Source organism: Podarcis pityusensis (genome assembly GCF_964106645.2).
Source record: "Podarcis pityusensis genome assembly, chromosome: 1".
NCBI classification, from domain to species: domain Eukaryota; kingdom Metazoa; phylum Chordata; class Lepidosauria; order Squamata; family Lacertidae; genus Podarcis; species Podarcis pityusensis.
The window spans coordinates 66,125,503-66,140,607 of record NC_138028.1 but is presented as its reverse complement, the minus strand read 5'-3'; the positions used below and the strand labels follow the sequence as shown (position 1 = coordinate 66,140,607).

Below are 15,105 nucleotides of genomic sequence, written 5' to 3'. Positions count from 1 at the left end.
CTGGGTATCACTGGTTATTGTCAGTGAAATATGTATTTTTGGGTGGGGCCACAATGGTTTTGTGGATTTCAAAATGTGCCTCCATGCTCCAAAAAGGTTGGGGACCCCGGATTGTAATAAACACTTTCTGTATATGAGCCTCCTATATTTAAAATCACTGGCATTAGATTTCAAATCCAATGAATCTTTTGGGGGTTTTGTCATGCAAGGCATTATGATTTAAGCAGATACTTCAATAAAGGAGGGTTTATTTTAAAACAGGCTGTGCTGCTGAACATACAGGTAAATCATATGAAAGAAATGCATTAAACTCCAAACAATTAAGGGGGGTGTTGCATATGGAAGGCTAAACAATATTCTGTGACACTGAGTTGGCATAGCAATGTGTACAGTGTGGGCCATTTGCAAACAGTAATTATTTTGTGGGTGAAATTCAATTGCATACGAGCCTTCAGGTGGTGCAATTAAAGTGAATTTGGTGCTCTTGTGCAACAAACCCTCTTTTTCAAAACAAAGCAAGCAGACTTTTTGATGTTAGGAAAGTGATGAGTAAATGCACTGGAAAGTGTGCAACAACAATTGCTTGATGCAAAATCATATTATCTCCCTGTAAACAGATCATAACCAACATCATATACCTCCCAGCAAACTTTGTGGACACAATCAGGATGAATGCAAAATAAACTGGTCATCTGAATGCTATCCTAACACGTACCTGCTACCTGGTTCAATGAGTCTTATGCCTGATTCAGGTATCAAGATGATGGTGAATGAGTACCTCTACTACTACTACTTTCCTTGCATTCTCCCCCTCTCATCTCCTCCTCCGCAAGTGAGAGCAGAGAGAGAGAAAGCTTTCACTTTAAAACAAACCTCTGATCCCAAATATGTACAATCTCAAGGAACTGTGGTTTTCTTCTAACCACAGCTGGTCAAAACTACAGGTTCCAGACACTAAGAAGAGAAGAGGAGGAAGGAGGAACAAGATAGCCACCCATGTATTTTGTTCCCCCTACATGCCCACCCACCCAAAAGTAGAGATCCTATCAAACTAGTTTAATTAATTCTGTTATGTAACCGAGTGATATTTGTGCTGTACCCAGTATAATCAAAGAATAAATTACTGTCGGGTTGGCATTTTCAAACCTGTATTTCCGAAGATTTAGTTCCTCTGAAAATTTATTGTTCTTTCAATTACTGTAAGAATTACAGAGCAAGTCAATTTATGCCATCAAGATATGAAGTTGGTCTGTTCCAACAATGCCTGCATTATATGTTCAGAGTGATCTGAAGCTCATGTACACACACAGGAAATAAGTGTCTATAGCAGCTGTGACAGGAACTTACTTAAATTGTTGAGAAGTATAAAGGTTATCTCAGGCTTCTTCTTATTAATTTCCTTATGGTTTGCAAAATTGTGCATAAAAAGGTCTCTTAGAAGCTTTTGGAAAAGAACTGCACATTTCTCTAACAAATATATTTAGGAGATTGGGATGAAGAGTGGCACAGGTAGGCATTGCCAAATAGCTTTCTACCAATAGGGAGGATATTTCTGTTCATTGAAATATGAGACTTAGCCTCTGTTTTACTTCAGTTTAACATTATTTCTTTAACAATACACAAATTGCATGATTTATAAAATAAATGACACATTACAAGAACCATAATGAGGCATTTGGTCCAAGAAACAGAAAAGCATATCATTATGAGGAGGACTTTCTCAAACTGGGGAAGAGTGATTTTCAGTGGCAGCTACAAACGCATAAAAGAGAAGGGATACTTGATGCAATTCAGGTAGTATGGAGATATTCCCAGCTTCCACGGAAAATTGTATTTCCCCCAGTCTGTGGGTTATTCAAATGTAGAAGATGGGAATTCTCACACTCATCTATTCCGCCAAATACAGAGCTTCTCTTTGTCTCTTACATTCCTGGCTCCAACTACAAATCCTCCCTTCCAAATTACAAAACAGAGCTTGCTCACATGTGTAAAGAACTCAACTTCATAACTTGTTTGACTTACAGCACAAGCCTAACCATGCCTACTCGGAAACAACTCCTATTGAAATCAATGGTGTTTACTCCCAGGTGAGTTTAGATTTCAGCCTTTGTTAGCTTGCAGTCAGTGGGCTCTTGTGTCTTTCTATACAGTAGATTTCTATGAGAGTCAGGGAACCTGGGTTATGTTTGCATCAAATTCCAATTTTTGTCAATCACCAGAGCAATTACAATACCTTCTATACCCATCTCTCTCATTCATTCATTCATTCATTCATACATGCACACACCATAAAGACATGGCCAATACATGAGATAAGAAAGTTCTGACACAATAGAACGGATTGTAGAATTTAGATTGGGCGGGGGAGGGGGTTTCCATTTTTAAATCCACATACATATCCATTAAAAAGTCCTCCGGCAAAAGAAAAACTGGAGAAGAAAAGGAAAAGGTTCCAGAAAGCCCTCTATCCATTCTGCCAATTTTCTATTTGTAGTGAGCTGTTCTTTTTTTCGTTTTCTTTTCTCTATATGGGGAAGGTGTTCAAAACAATATTCTAATATTTTGACTGATCCATTCTACCACCTTGGGAACCTTTGACTTCATTATGCTGCACAGAGACTGAGCACATGTGATTGAAGATAAGTTTGACAAATGTTGACATTCCAAAAACCCTGATTTGCCCAATTTTTCACAGTTCATCTGTGATTGCAGAATGTTTAGGTAATGTTTTGTACCTATCAAGTTCAATTTTAGCTGTATTTTAAAAAATAAACTTTATTCTTACAACATAATAGATGCACCTTATTCTTTTATGTTTTTCTCACCCTTCTCTTTGTCCATGTTTTTTTTAGATTGAAAGCCTGTAAGATCTGAAAGCAGTGTACTTAGGTGTAGGTGCTATACAAATAATGAATATTATTGTACCATTATCATCATCTTCATCACTACCATCACGATCTAGGGTGCTTCACTCTTGGAGAAACTTTGACACAGTGATGCAAAATCCTTTTATTCTGGTTTGGGCAGCTACCTGAGAAAGTAAATGGAACCTAATGGAAGAAAAGAAATCCACTGGATTTCTTATTAGCAGTATTGGTAGCATTTGCATGTGTGGAAGACAGATGTTGGCAACTGGAAAGTTTACTCAAGACAGTAACATGGGGTAGGCTCCAAGGAAGAATTTAAGGGTCACAACTCAACCAAATTATGTTAATATATTTATAGAGTCCTTTCTGCTTCATTTTCTGTTTAGAAATTATACAGTCCATTTGACTGGCAAAGTGCCAATTAACACAGAAAACTGCTGGGTGGGTGGGTGGGTGTTTTTTGGGGGGGGTCCCCTTTCAAAAAGGCATGCAATTTCAAGGGCATTGAATCTGTTATATCTTCTTTTATGAAAGCGTACAGCATAATAGCATTTTCTAAATTATTTTCAGACTTTGTTTTACAGCACAATTCTATATATATGTCTGCTCAGAAGCAAGTTGCATTGAGTCCAATAGTGCTTACTCCCAGAGAGATGGTTACAGGATTGCTGCCTTATACTCTTATACCATTTCAGTTGTAGTAATTCATATGACTACTAAACCTGGAGGTCAGCGTAGTGATCTCTGGCCAAATCCATTTATCAGAGACTGTAGATGTTATCACTAGGCCTATTCTTAAACCCATTAAAGCTACTTTGGGGCTACATTCCTGTAAATGGAATCTTAACTGCTGTAACTACCATAGTCTTCAACATACATTTGTTGACAACCACAGAAACTGAAAAGTACTAGAGATCCCAGATGCTGTTATTCATTCACACATTATTTCACTCACTTGAATGATACAGTTCCCATGAGTGCAAAAAAGTATTCATCACAACATATGAACAGATTATATTGGATAAGGGATAAAGAAGAAAATAACTATGTCAAGGCAGTAGTCCTATAAAAACTAAAACTGCAATCCTAATCCCGTTAACCTGAGATCAGGTCCCACTGAATTCAATGGGATTTACTTCTGAGTAGATCTAGTTAGGGCTACAACTACCTTGAGAATTCAGTAAACATGTACAAGACTGGGCTACACTTACTTTCTATGGGTATAAAATGACCAGACATCACCATGACATTAGTAAACACATCCTAATAATGTGTTTTATGTGTTTTCTATCCTGTTCTCTAAAGACTTGATTTGAATCGACCACATACATAATAAGCAAGCCCAGTTCCTTCATTTAGTCAGAATCCTGCTTTTTGATTTTTTTTTCAACGTTGTGTGTCATGTTTCAGCACAAACTTTCAAGCTAGCCTTAAAATACAGCCTCAACACATATCTTAAGAAGAAAACAACGCCAAAATTAATTATTTAAATGTGAGAAAATCTGAGCCTTAAACTATGATAATACTGTATAAGAAAGCTGGAAAAGGAATTTCTCTCATCCTTGGAACAGAATACTTGTTCGGTAAATGTCACTTAAATTACAAATCTGACTTTATTCTTGTGTTTCATCTCACTGACACATGAGCGATAAAATCAAGATGTGGTTTACAAATGTTGGCAAAGTTAAGCTGTCATTTAGATGGCAATGAACTGTAAGCAAATACTGTGGGCAGTTTTATGTTTGGTCTTATCTATCCCTTTCACAGTGACTTCACAAAGTTTGCTCAGAAGAATCTGATTAAGCTCCACAATCATCAACATGTAAATCACCAATAGGCTCTCACAAGTGCATGGAGCCTATTATGGGGCTGGGGAAAAATACTGGCTTGCCCACATTTCGCCATAATTTCACAAAATACTATCTTGGCAGCAGAAAGTACAGCATGTTCAGAATTTTGAATAGACTATGGCAAACTTAATTCTAAAGGCCTTCACTTAAAATTGTGGAGCCTTAATGAGTTTTTTTTTATTCCTATGGAACAAACATGTTCATCTTTATGAGGAGGGCAACAGCTGTTTGTGTATGTGGCGTATTGTAATGAAGGGGGAAAGGGAAACAGCCTTCAGCTAAAGCTATTATTTTACTTTGCTTGTACACAGCTCTACAGTGTCCTTTTATATTCATTTCATCCTCCTACTCATTTCCAAAGCACAGCAATACTAACCATTTACTAGAGGAGGAAGGAGCTAGTTACTATAGAAACTAGAATTTCACTGAAATATTCTGCATATTGCACTGGCACTTTTCTGTTGAGATTAATCATGTTTCTAGAAAAGCACTACCTCTTAGGATTGCAGAGAGTCTCACGCAGCCCACCCCATCCTACCTACAACTGATAGAACAAACAATCTGAGACCAAGGTTATAAAGGCGTGTTGGTGGAGAAGGCAGCTAAGCTGGAAAGGCTAGCCTTGGGAGCTCAGACACCACATGCACAGGTTTCAAAACCAAGTGACACTGTTCATTGAAGTGTTCTTTGCTGTTTCTATGTGTGTAAATGCAGCTGGTGATAAAGAAACCCTTGGAAAATGAATTTGGAAACAAACACCCATTAAGGATCATTAAGACCCCTTGTGGGTCAGGCCAATGACCATCTCATCTAGCATCCTGTTCTCACAGGATGTCCTAAAAGGTGCCTATAGGAAGCAAGGCCTGAGCTGCACTCTCCCCGCAACTCATAGATAAAGGGATACTGCTTCCAACAGTGGTGGGAGAACTTAACCTTATCTCCCATGAACTCACCTAAGCCTCCCCAGTAGAAGCAAATTCCGTATTTTAATTATGTGCTCTGTTTGAAGAAGTGCTTCTTTTTATTTGTCCTGAAACTCCCAACATTCAGCTTCAATGGATGACCCTGAGTTCTAGTATCCATGATAAATGGATAAAAAGGTTTTTCTATACCATGCATAGTCTTGTACACTTCTATCACATTCTCACTTAACTTTCCTTTTCTCTAAATTGAAAAGTCCCAAATGTCACAGCCTTTCCGCACTGGGCAGTTGACCATCCCTTGATCAGTTTTGTTTCCAACACTTCAGTCTCCTTTGATGTGAACTGTACACAGTATTCCAAGTGTAGTATAGATCTGCATTCTGATATTGGCAGTTGTATTTTTAGTCCCTTTGCTAATGATCCCGGATATAGAATTCACCTTTTCCACAGCTGCCACAGTCTTCATCAGGTCACGATGTTGTTTGAGCGACCCTACAACCCTAAGGTCTTGTTCCTTGTTAGTGACTGTCAGCTAAGAACGCATCAGTGTATATGGGAAACTAAGATATTTTGCCCCAATGTACATCACTTTACACTTGTTTACAATGATCTCATTATTTTAGCACTCATTTATCAAGTTTGGAGATACCAATACCAATCTTCTGGGGACCTTACTTTCTACATCCCTCTATTGAGAGAACTGTCCATTTCTTCCTACTCTCTGGTTCCTGTTTCTTAGCCAGTTACTGATCCATAAGGGTACCTGCTCTCTCACTCCATGACTACAAATCTTACTTAGGAACCTTTGGTGACATACTTTATTGAAAGCTTTTTGAATGTCTATAGACACAATTATTGTCTGCCAATGACTCAATGCAAGATACTGCATAACTCAAATTAAAACCACAGGTACTTTTCACCATAAAATCCTTTGCTGCTAATTGATAGCATTTTCTTCCTCAAAACAAAAGGTATATGAGAAAACCTGCATGAATGATACCTCCACATGAGCAGGCACCAACATGGAGTGCCCAGCTCACGTGTCATATCATCTGACTGGTGAAAGGTTGGGGGAGGGGAGAGAGAGAGACGGAGATGCATCATTCCTCCATCACGCAAAAAAGTCCAGAATCTTATGTGAACTTTGCCAACTCTATATTCATTGGCCAGGATTAAACTTAAGTTACTGCAGCACATCTACAAAAAGGAACACAATTTTTAATATTATGAAGAGGCACATTCAGAATTTGGCTGTAGCAAACATTGCTCTGTCTTTATTAGCAGGAAAGTGAGCAGGAAAACACAGTGACCCGTGAAGATGTGATCGATAAAAGACAGTGATTTTAAATTAATCTTCTATTAAAAATCCTAACAAGCAATTTTAACTATGAATAGAAGGTCATCTCTCCCAAAATGTTAGGGTGGTGTTCAGCTAAATTGCCCAGTAGCCCAAGGACCTCAGCCTATGGAATGGAACTTCCTAACCCTCCCCTTCCCTAATCTTCTCTGGTTGGTTGGGGAGGGGGGAACCTAGAGCAGATCTGGAGGGGGCATGGGAAGAGGAAGTCTCGTTGCACAGGCCAAAGTCCTTGTGCCAATGAAACAGCTTTATTGGCTACATCCCTTGGCCTTTCAGTGAAGTGTTTCTTGAATGTACATTTCAGCTGTTTCCTATTTGTGTGCTTATCTGCCCCTGAATGAGGGACTCTTTTAAGCAGAGCTGCACTAAAGTTTATATTTTAAAAGTAACCAAATGTTATCACTTTCCTCTGTTAACTAAATGCCAGAAGAACAGATTCTAAAATTGGTCTGTTACTATGACAACTGATGAACCAATCTTAACTTTGAGTCTGTATCAACCAAAGTGAATAACAAAGAGATTCTGATTTTGAGATCCTGCATTTTCTGAAATACATTAAAAACTGAAAAAAATACATTAAAGGCTTAGCAAGATAGCCAAAGTGTGCTCCAGCTTATACTTTGCTTCTTGGATCTTGCAGCTTGCTAATAAAGCTGTGTACATACCATACAAGTAAAACACATTTGAAGCCCATACACCCCCAAAGAATCCTGGGAATTGTAATCTGTTAATGGTGTTGGGAATCGTAGCTCTGAAAAGTATAAACTAGTTCTCAGATTTCTTTGGAAAAACAAATGTCATTTAAATGTATGGTGCATATGCAGCCTTATATTTGAAAGAACAGTCTTATATCTGCAAGAACAGAACAAAAACATGGTGATATCATTTGGTCATGCAGGAGCAGAGGCCTACCTAGGGGCTGGTGAAACCGCAGACCCAAGCAGGGGGACAAAAATCACTCCAGAAATCTGTCTCCAGTTATCTATGTAAGGTCATGAGTTCAGACAAAAGCTGGGAGCCGAGCGGTAGGAGAAATGGCAAGGCGGTACGAAGGTAGACCACTGGAGACACTGGTGTGCATGGCGTATGTGTGTGGCAATGCCACGACACAAAGGTGCAATTTTGTGCCCTTCCTCCTTGCCTCACCCTCACTCCAGATGCATCGGGGACTTGGGTCATATAAAATGTAGTAATTTCCAATGTGACTATTGCAGTAAAGTTATTGGGAAGGCCGGGGTGTGGGGGTGTGGAACAGGACACTGGTACAGCTCCTTGCCAAAGGCGCAAGGGATCCAAGGTACGCCTCTGTGCAAGAGCTCTTTTAGAACTTTCGTGCATAAGTATGAATAAGAATAATGAATTTCAATAGAAGTTCCACACAAGCCGCTCTTGCCATTGAAGTGAATGAAGAAGCCTGTACATTTGACCTATCACATAGGTCTGAACCTGGCCATACACTAGTGTAAGAAGGCGGCTAGATTGAGACCTTCAGAGGCCCTAAGCCAGGCATAGGCAAACGCGACCCTCCAGATGTTTGGGGACTACAACTCCCATCATCCCTGACCACTGGTCCTGTTAGCTAGGGATGCTGGGAGTTGTAGTCCCAAAACATCTGAAGGGCCGAGTTTGCCTATGCCTGCCCTAAGCACTGAAAAGATTGTGGTTCCCGCTTGCCCATATGCAATTCTTTCTTTCTTATTACCATCACAGCTCAGCCACTAAGTCGCAGTCAAACAAATATAGTTGCAATTTTCAGAACAGTGGAGGACTGTTAGGAATTGACAGCACAGTGAAAGGCTAATGATTTTTTTTTGGGGGGGGGGGTTGCAGCACATTCACAGTCACCTAGAAAAGGTTGCCACTTGGATAGTAATTTCATTAATGGAGTCTGACAAAAGGAGGGAGGTGTAAAAATTATCAGGTCTGCCTGGAAATTTAGTTAATATAGGTGAAATCTATAAAAGAGCGAATGCTCTAAAAATATGAGGAGTACAGTAGTACACGCTGAACTGTTTCCCAAGTGACAAGAGCAGACATGTTGATTATAAGAGATGGACCAAAGTAAAGACTCTGCAATATTCAGGAATTTCTAATGTATAGTCAGCTGGAACTGCTACAGTTTCCAACTATAGAACATGGCCTGAGTCTTGTCCTTGTGGAGGGGCTACGTTTTAGATTTGTTGTTTAACTGTGTGTTTAACTCTCAGAGGCCCCAAGTTTGATAGAGCTGAAGGGGTGATTCAACATCAGTAACAAAAAGAGAACAAAAAAATGAGGGAAGAGTGTGCCGTGGGGTGTAAGGAAGTCTAACCAAGTTCTGATTTTTCGCATGGTGACTATTTTGAAATATCAAATAATTATTTAACAAATATTGTGTGTGTGCGCACGTCCCTGCTTTGCTGGTGCCCTAAACATGAGCTTAGTCTGCCTACTGAGTAATTCTCCACTGGCAAGAAGCTGCTGAGGCTAGAACTGGGAGCTTTCAGTTCTACGTTCTATATGGTAAATATCAGAATTGCACCTTCATAGAATGGTAGAGTTGGAATGGACCCCGAAGTCATCTCTTCCAACCCCCCCTCAGAAATGGTTCTGACTATTTAGTATTCTCAAACTATAAGCTGGCCCTCCTGGACATGAACGGCTATAAGAGGCTTCGTGTTTGGCCCAGAAACTTGCTGGAGCAACAAATTTCTGGTTCTCAGGTCAATCTTGACAGCTATATTAATATGAACATGCAGAACTTTATAAACAATATTCAGGTGTCTTGCCTCTATATTGTTTGCTTGATCTGCATGCACAGCAGGGCTTACTAATGTGGTACTCTGGGTACCAGTGAGCCTGTCAGTACCTCCTATGGAACCTGCTAAAGGTCTCAGTATACGGGATATCCCCTCAAAATTGCACAAGTGATTGCTTGCTCTTTCTGCTCAGTTTAGTCTGCATTGGTTCGGTGTCTCATACATCAAACATCTCCCCTCTAACATGCCCACCTTTCATTAGATACCAGGATTGGACACCCACTCTCCCCCCCAGTTCTGAACAGAGAAGAGGGGAAAGAACTGCACTCTCTGAGCAAGTGCAGTGGTGGCTGATGTAGCTGCCTTTTCCCAATGACGATAGGGCTGAAGTTGTGGTCCTGTCTCTTTTCCTGCTCTTTTAGATGTGGCAACCAGTATGTCACACACATAAAGCAGGTTTTTTTGTATCACACCACCATGACCCTTCCCAGCAGCCATTTTGTGACTGGTGCCCATGGCACTTTCTCAAAATTACCATTGGCCCCCCAAAGCCTGGCAACCCCTTGATAAACTGGAATCCAGTGAAGTTACATGAGGTTATGTTGAGTTCTCCCTTGCTCAAGGGGGCTAGTGGGAATGGGAGGGGAGGAGGCCTCTCAGTGAGACTTTTTGAGAGGGGTGAAAAACATTTTGATAGGAAACACCACAGAGTCCTCTGGGTACAACACAGAGCACAGTCTCTAGCAGTGTTTTCAACCTGTGAGTCCCCAGGTGTTGTTGGACTACAACTCCCATCATTCCTAGCCAGCATGACCAGTGGTCAGGGATGATGGGAGTTGTAGTCCAACAACATCTGGGGACCCACAGGTTGAGAACCGCTGCTCTAGAGGCTTCTGTGTAGACAAGCAAATCAAGCCACCATTACATGATTTTTTCTGCCCGCAAGCAAAATACTTCACCGTAGCTAAATTCACAGAGCTGGGTTCAAATACATGGATTTCTCACCCACCCACCCACACTGCTTATAGCGAAATACTGGTTTTAGTAGCCATTATAGCGATTGTAAAGATGCATTAGAATTGTAGCAATTATGAATTGAATGAAATATTAGTATAGTTTTAATTAAGAAACTAAAATCTCTTACCAATTTTCTTTGAGGATTTAAAACCTAAATGTCAAAGAAAAAAGAAACAAAACAGAAAATAACATCCTCACTAACATATTTAATACAGACAAATGGACAATAAATGGTGTTTCTTCAATACTTTCAGGAAGGATTTTTTTGAATATAATCTAGGGGAAACAGCATGCCGTTTTCTTTCCAATTGCTACCATTTGCTAGTTCCATTGTGATTCATGTGGATTTTGATATCAGTCTTGCAAGCAGAAGATTTCATAATTGCTATAAATGCAGGAATCTATACCCACTGCAGGATTCATATTTTACAGTGTTCTCAGGGGACAGTTTACTCAGGGGACTACTACATAGTTCAATGGATCTTTTCCAGATTAAGTGCTTTGAAGATGGAGGACAAACATTGATCCTAAACATCTGCAATCAGTTAAGTATCTTTAAAACCATATTTAATGCTGTTTGCAATGCAAGCTTTGTAAGTCTACATTAGTGCAAAATATAGTACGTTCCACATATATTTTTTTAAGATGGAGCTGCAAGTTTAAGATCAAGCCATTCACTGATAATCAGATAGCAAGAAATTTTAAAAAATGACTGATTTCACACATTAGTTTACAATACAGTATACAACATTCAAAACTCAGGAAGAGCAGTAAGCAAGCAAAAAATAAATCACAAAATGCTGGGAATTAATATCCAGTTCTCATTAATTATAGCTGGTACACTATTAATCACAAAGTCTACAGCTTCAATATGAAAAATGAGACTCTTAGGGGGTGCTCTTTAGCTTAGGACCTTAGTAAAGACAGAGAAAAAGGAGGGTGCCTAAAGAACAAAGAATCATCAGCACTGTGGACCACCACACCTTAACATCCAGTTATGCCCAATTAAGGCATCCTATCAGATCTGGGGGAATTGAAAGCCACACTGAAAATAAAACAAAAAGGGGCTATTTGCTATGGATACAAAACCAGGTACATGAATACAAACCACTGTACCCCATTTTCTTAATGTACTATGAAAACAAGCCAATGATTGCAACGATTCAAGAGTCTGAACAAATATTGAGCTTAGTGATGAATGGATAGCTTTATAGAGCAGAGAAATGTGTATAAACAAAGAGAGGAAACACAGCTAGAGAGAAGAATAGATGCATGGAGGGTTGTTATTTGCAGGGCATAAAAAAAAGAGTGGCTTGCAATACTGCATATTCTGTGGCAGCATATCTCCATGGGAGAAATGGCAGTTATACAGTAGATCTCTCATCAGGAAACATTTCTCACCATTTCTCTTTCTTCCCTCCTCTTTTGTCACTTTCTGCTGTGCCATTACTTTCTGTGGAGAGCTTCTGCCTGACTTGGGCTTTCCTGATTCGTTGCTGATGACAGAACCGTTCTCACTAGGCGACCTGCTGCAAGTAACCATAGCAACAAGGAAGATTGTAAGTTTCTCCTGCATATTTCTCATTTCAAGGTTATTGCATTAGCTTGGTTTGCATCGCTGACTTCTCAAGCCTGATTCTTATACAAAAAGAAAGATAAAAATGTTGCAATAAAGAAACACAATAAAATCAAGGAGGCATCCACAGTACATTTTCTTAACAGCTCAGAATTTAGAAAGATTTCTATGCATTCACAATTGAATGCATCTCCTTTGTAAACTCACCGAGATAAAGGGAAATATTGCAAAGGACAAAAAGTCACTTTCCCCCCTATACAGAGGCCGTTAAAGCATTCTGACTGCACAACTCTTTCTCCTTGCACTCTTTCAGAAATATGGCTGCACTCTCATTCTGTTCGTCATGTATGGAGTCTGTATGCAGCTGTGTTTATAACTGCATAGTAAAAGAAATTGCTTTGCAATAAAAATTGTTTTATAGGCTCTGTATGAGGAGGAAAATACCCTTTTTAGCCTCTGCAAGACTGTCTTGTATCACTGGACATTTAAAAAGAAGAGATATTCAATTGTGAATGCATATTCTCAATACAGTTTTGCACACTTTCATACACAGAATCAAAGCGCTGTAGAGTTGGAAGGGATCCCAAGGGTCATCTAGTTCACCCCCTGCAATGCAGCTAAAGACTTGTATGCATATACTGTATGGGTTAGTTTTATGCACACATATTTTTGAACAATAAAGCTAACAAGAGAATATAGCAACCAACCCCTTCTAATCTAACCCACAAGCATCCACAGCAAAAAACAAAAACAAAAACAAAAAACCCTTCCCCCCTCCTTGTCCACAGAAGCAACAAAGAAAAAAATAATCACAAAAGAAAAGGAGGGGGGCAATAAGTCACAGCTGATGTGTCTCTCCCCTTCCTAGTCTTGTAGAAAATTAGACTCCTCAAGTTTTGTAAGGCTGTTAGGGAGCGCTCCAAGTAACCATATCTATGTCTTTTAAGTGTGATGTGAGATGCAGTTCTAAGTGTTTTACCAAAAGGCTTAGGTGATAAATTATAAGGATGCTATTTTTAAAGGGAAACTTGGTAGTACTATTACAAATGCATTTTGTAATATGAGATAGCTTCCCTTAGTAGTATTGATATCAGAAGGAAGGAAGCAAATCAACGACTCCTTTATTGTAACGAGTTCTGGTAATCTACTGTCAAGTCAAGGAGCAAGCACTGTCAGAGCATAAGACAAGGGCATTTTCAATAAATATAAGACAAGTTTACCTTTATAATTAAAGAATCTTTGGTCTGACAGAAAGTAAACAGTTTCTACAGCTGTTAGGTAGCCTCAAGTCTGTGGTTAGAACTGATGCAGTAATTATCTGCAGCACCTCCAAGGCATCATGGGACTGATTCAGCCGCATACCAGAACTTTAGGTCTGCACATTTAAGGAGGATTAAAGTGCTCTGTTGCCCTGGCACAACTACTTCACTAATTAAAAAAACCCTGTCTGTTTCAGTTGGAAAGTGACAGGTAAATGCATTGAAAAGGTGTGGATTAATGGCTATTGGGAGGAAATGTAAACACCACACAAACAAATCAAGATGAATACTCACTGTAGTGTAACTGCCCCTCAAAAAATGCAGAATGAATGTGTAATAAAGAGTGGATATAATCTAACCTCTGTGTAAGCTTTGTGCAAGCAAATCAGGATAAATGTTCAATAAGCAGGTTCTCCGGAGGGGCTCCATTTAGCTTAGCAAAACTGTCTCTTAAGATGCTTTTAAGTCTATATTTTCTGCAGTCTTCCCCCCACCCACTTTAAGTCCTCACCCTTACTGAAATAAATCTGAAGTTTGAGTAGAGAAACTATCTGGGCCTAAAGCGGTAAATAAATTAATAACACTTCTGCACATTCTCTGTACTGTTTCCATTGTGCCTTTCTGCGTTTAAAAAAAAAAGAGGAAAAGTAACTGAAATTTTATCTTTAATGTTTGAAATTGTGCTTGAAAGAACTGATACAAGTGGAGACTGTTTCCCTCTAGAGGGAGCTTTTGAAACTGTAACAGGAGGAACTGGGGGACTTCCAGCTGCAGAAACGGAGTTTGGGAACCAGAGAGCGACCTTGGACTATTTAAAAATGTTGACAGGAGAGGCCATTGTGACTGTTTTATGTAAGATAAGCTGTTCGCTGGGACAGCTTCACAAGAAGATGGATGATATGACTCTCAAAGTTGATAATTTGGAACAGAAAGTGACCAACTTGAGTCAAAGAGCGAACACTAGCATAGAAATAATTCAGGACTTGGTACAGGAACCCACTTTGGCAGGACAAATGGTGGAGGAGAAGGAGGAGAAGGAGAATGCAGCTGTTGTTGAACATAAAATAATACAAGTGAGATCTGTGGATTTGCAGAAGCAAATTGGAGACTATAAGTTGAGGCCTTCTATGACTGAATCTAGGAAAAGCCAGACTCCGAGGAATGGATCCCGGTTTGGATTAAAGAAGGAAAGTTGGAAAGAGCCCTCTATGCAGGGATTAACTGACTTTTGGGACATGGACTCGGGCCTGGAGGAGATTGAAGTTTTGGGGGCCTTTGGAATTGGAGGAATTTTGAAATATACCTGGAAATACTTTATGGACTGTAGATTTAACTATGGAAATTCAGCTGATCTGTTCAGAATGTAGAAAAGGATTGGCAGGTTGGAATTTCCCCGAGATTGGCTCTTTAGCATTAAAGAAAATGAAGAAGACCTGCAGAAGGGACTTGGAAAAGAGTTAAGAGCTTCGGACATAAGATCACCAGGTTGATGGACTTTATGGAATTGACAGAAAG

General features: G+C 39.6%; 1 protein-coding gene across 6 annotated transcripts in view; it reads right to left on the bottom strand.

Moving 5' to 3' along the window:
* The window catches only part of KIAA1549L (KIAA1549 like), a 153,106-nt gene that overhangs the window by 32,687 nt on the left and 105,314 nt on the right, over positions 1-15,105 (bottom strand). For 3 of the 6 annotated variants that reach the window (XM_081011748.1, XM_081011751.1, XM_081011753.1), the window contains 2 exons: positions 12,157-12,284; positions 10,883-10,906 (listed from right to left, as the gene is read on the bottom strand). In XM_081011748.1, coding sequence (XP_080867874.1) covers positions 10,883-10,906; positions 12,157-12,284 — 152 coding nt within the window. The remainder of the gene's footprint in view (positions 1-10,882; positions 10,907-12,156; positions 12,285-15,105) is intronic. The other 3 variants (XM_081011752.1, XM_081011750.1, XM_081011749.1) reach the window with 2 other exon arrangements.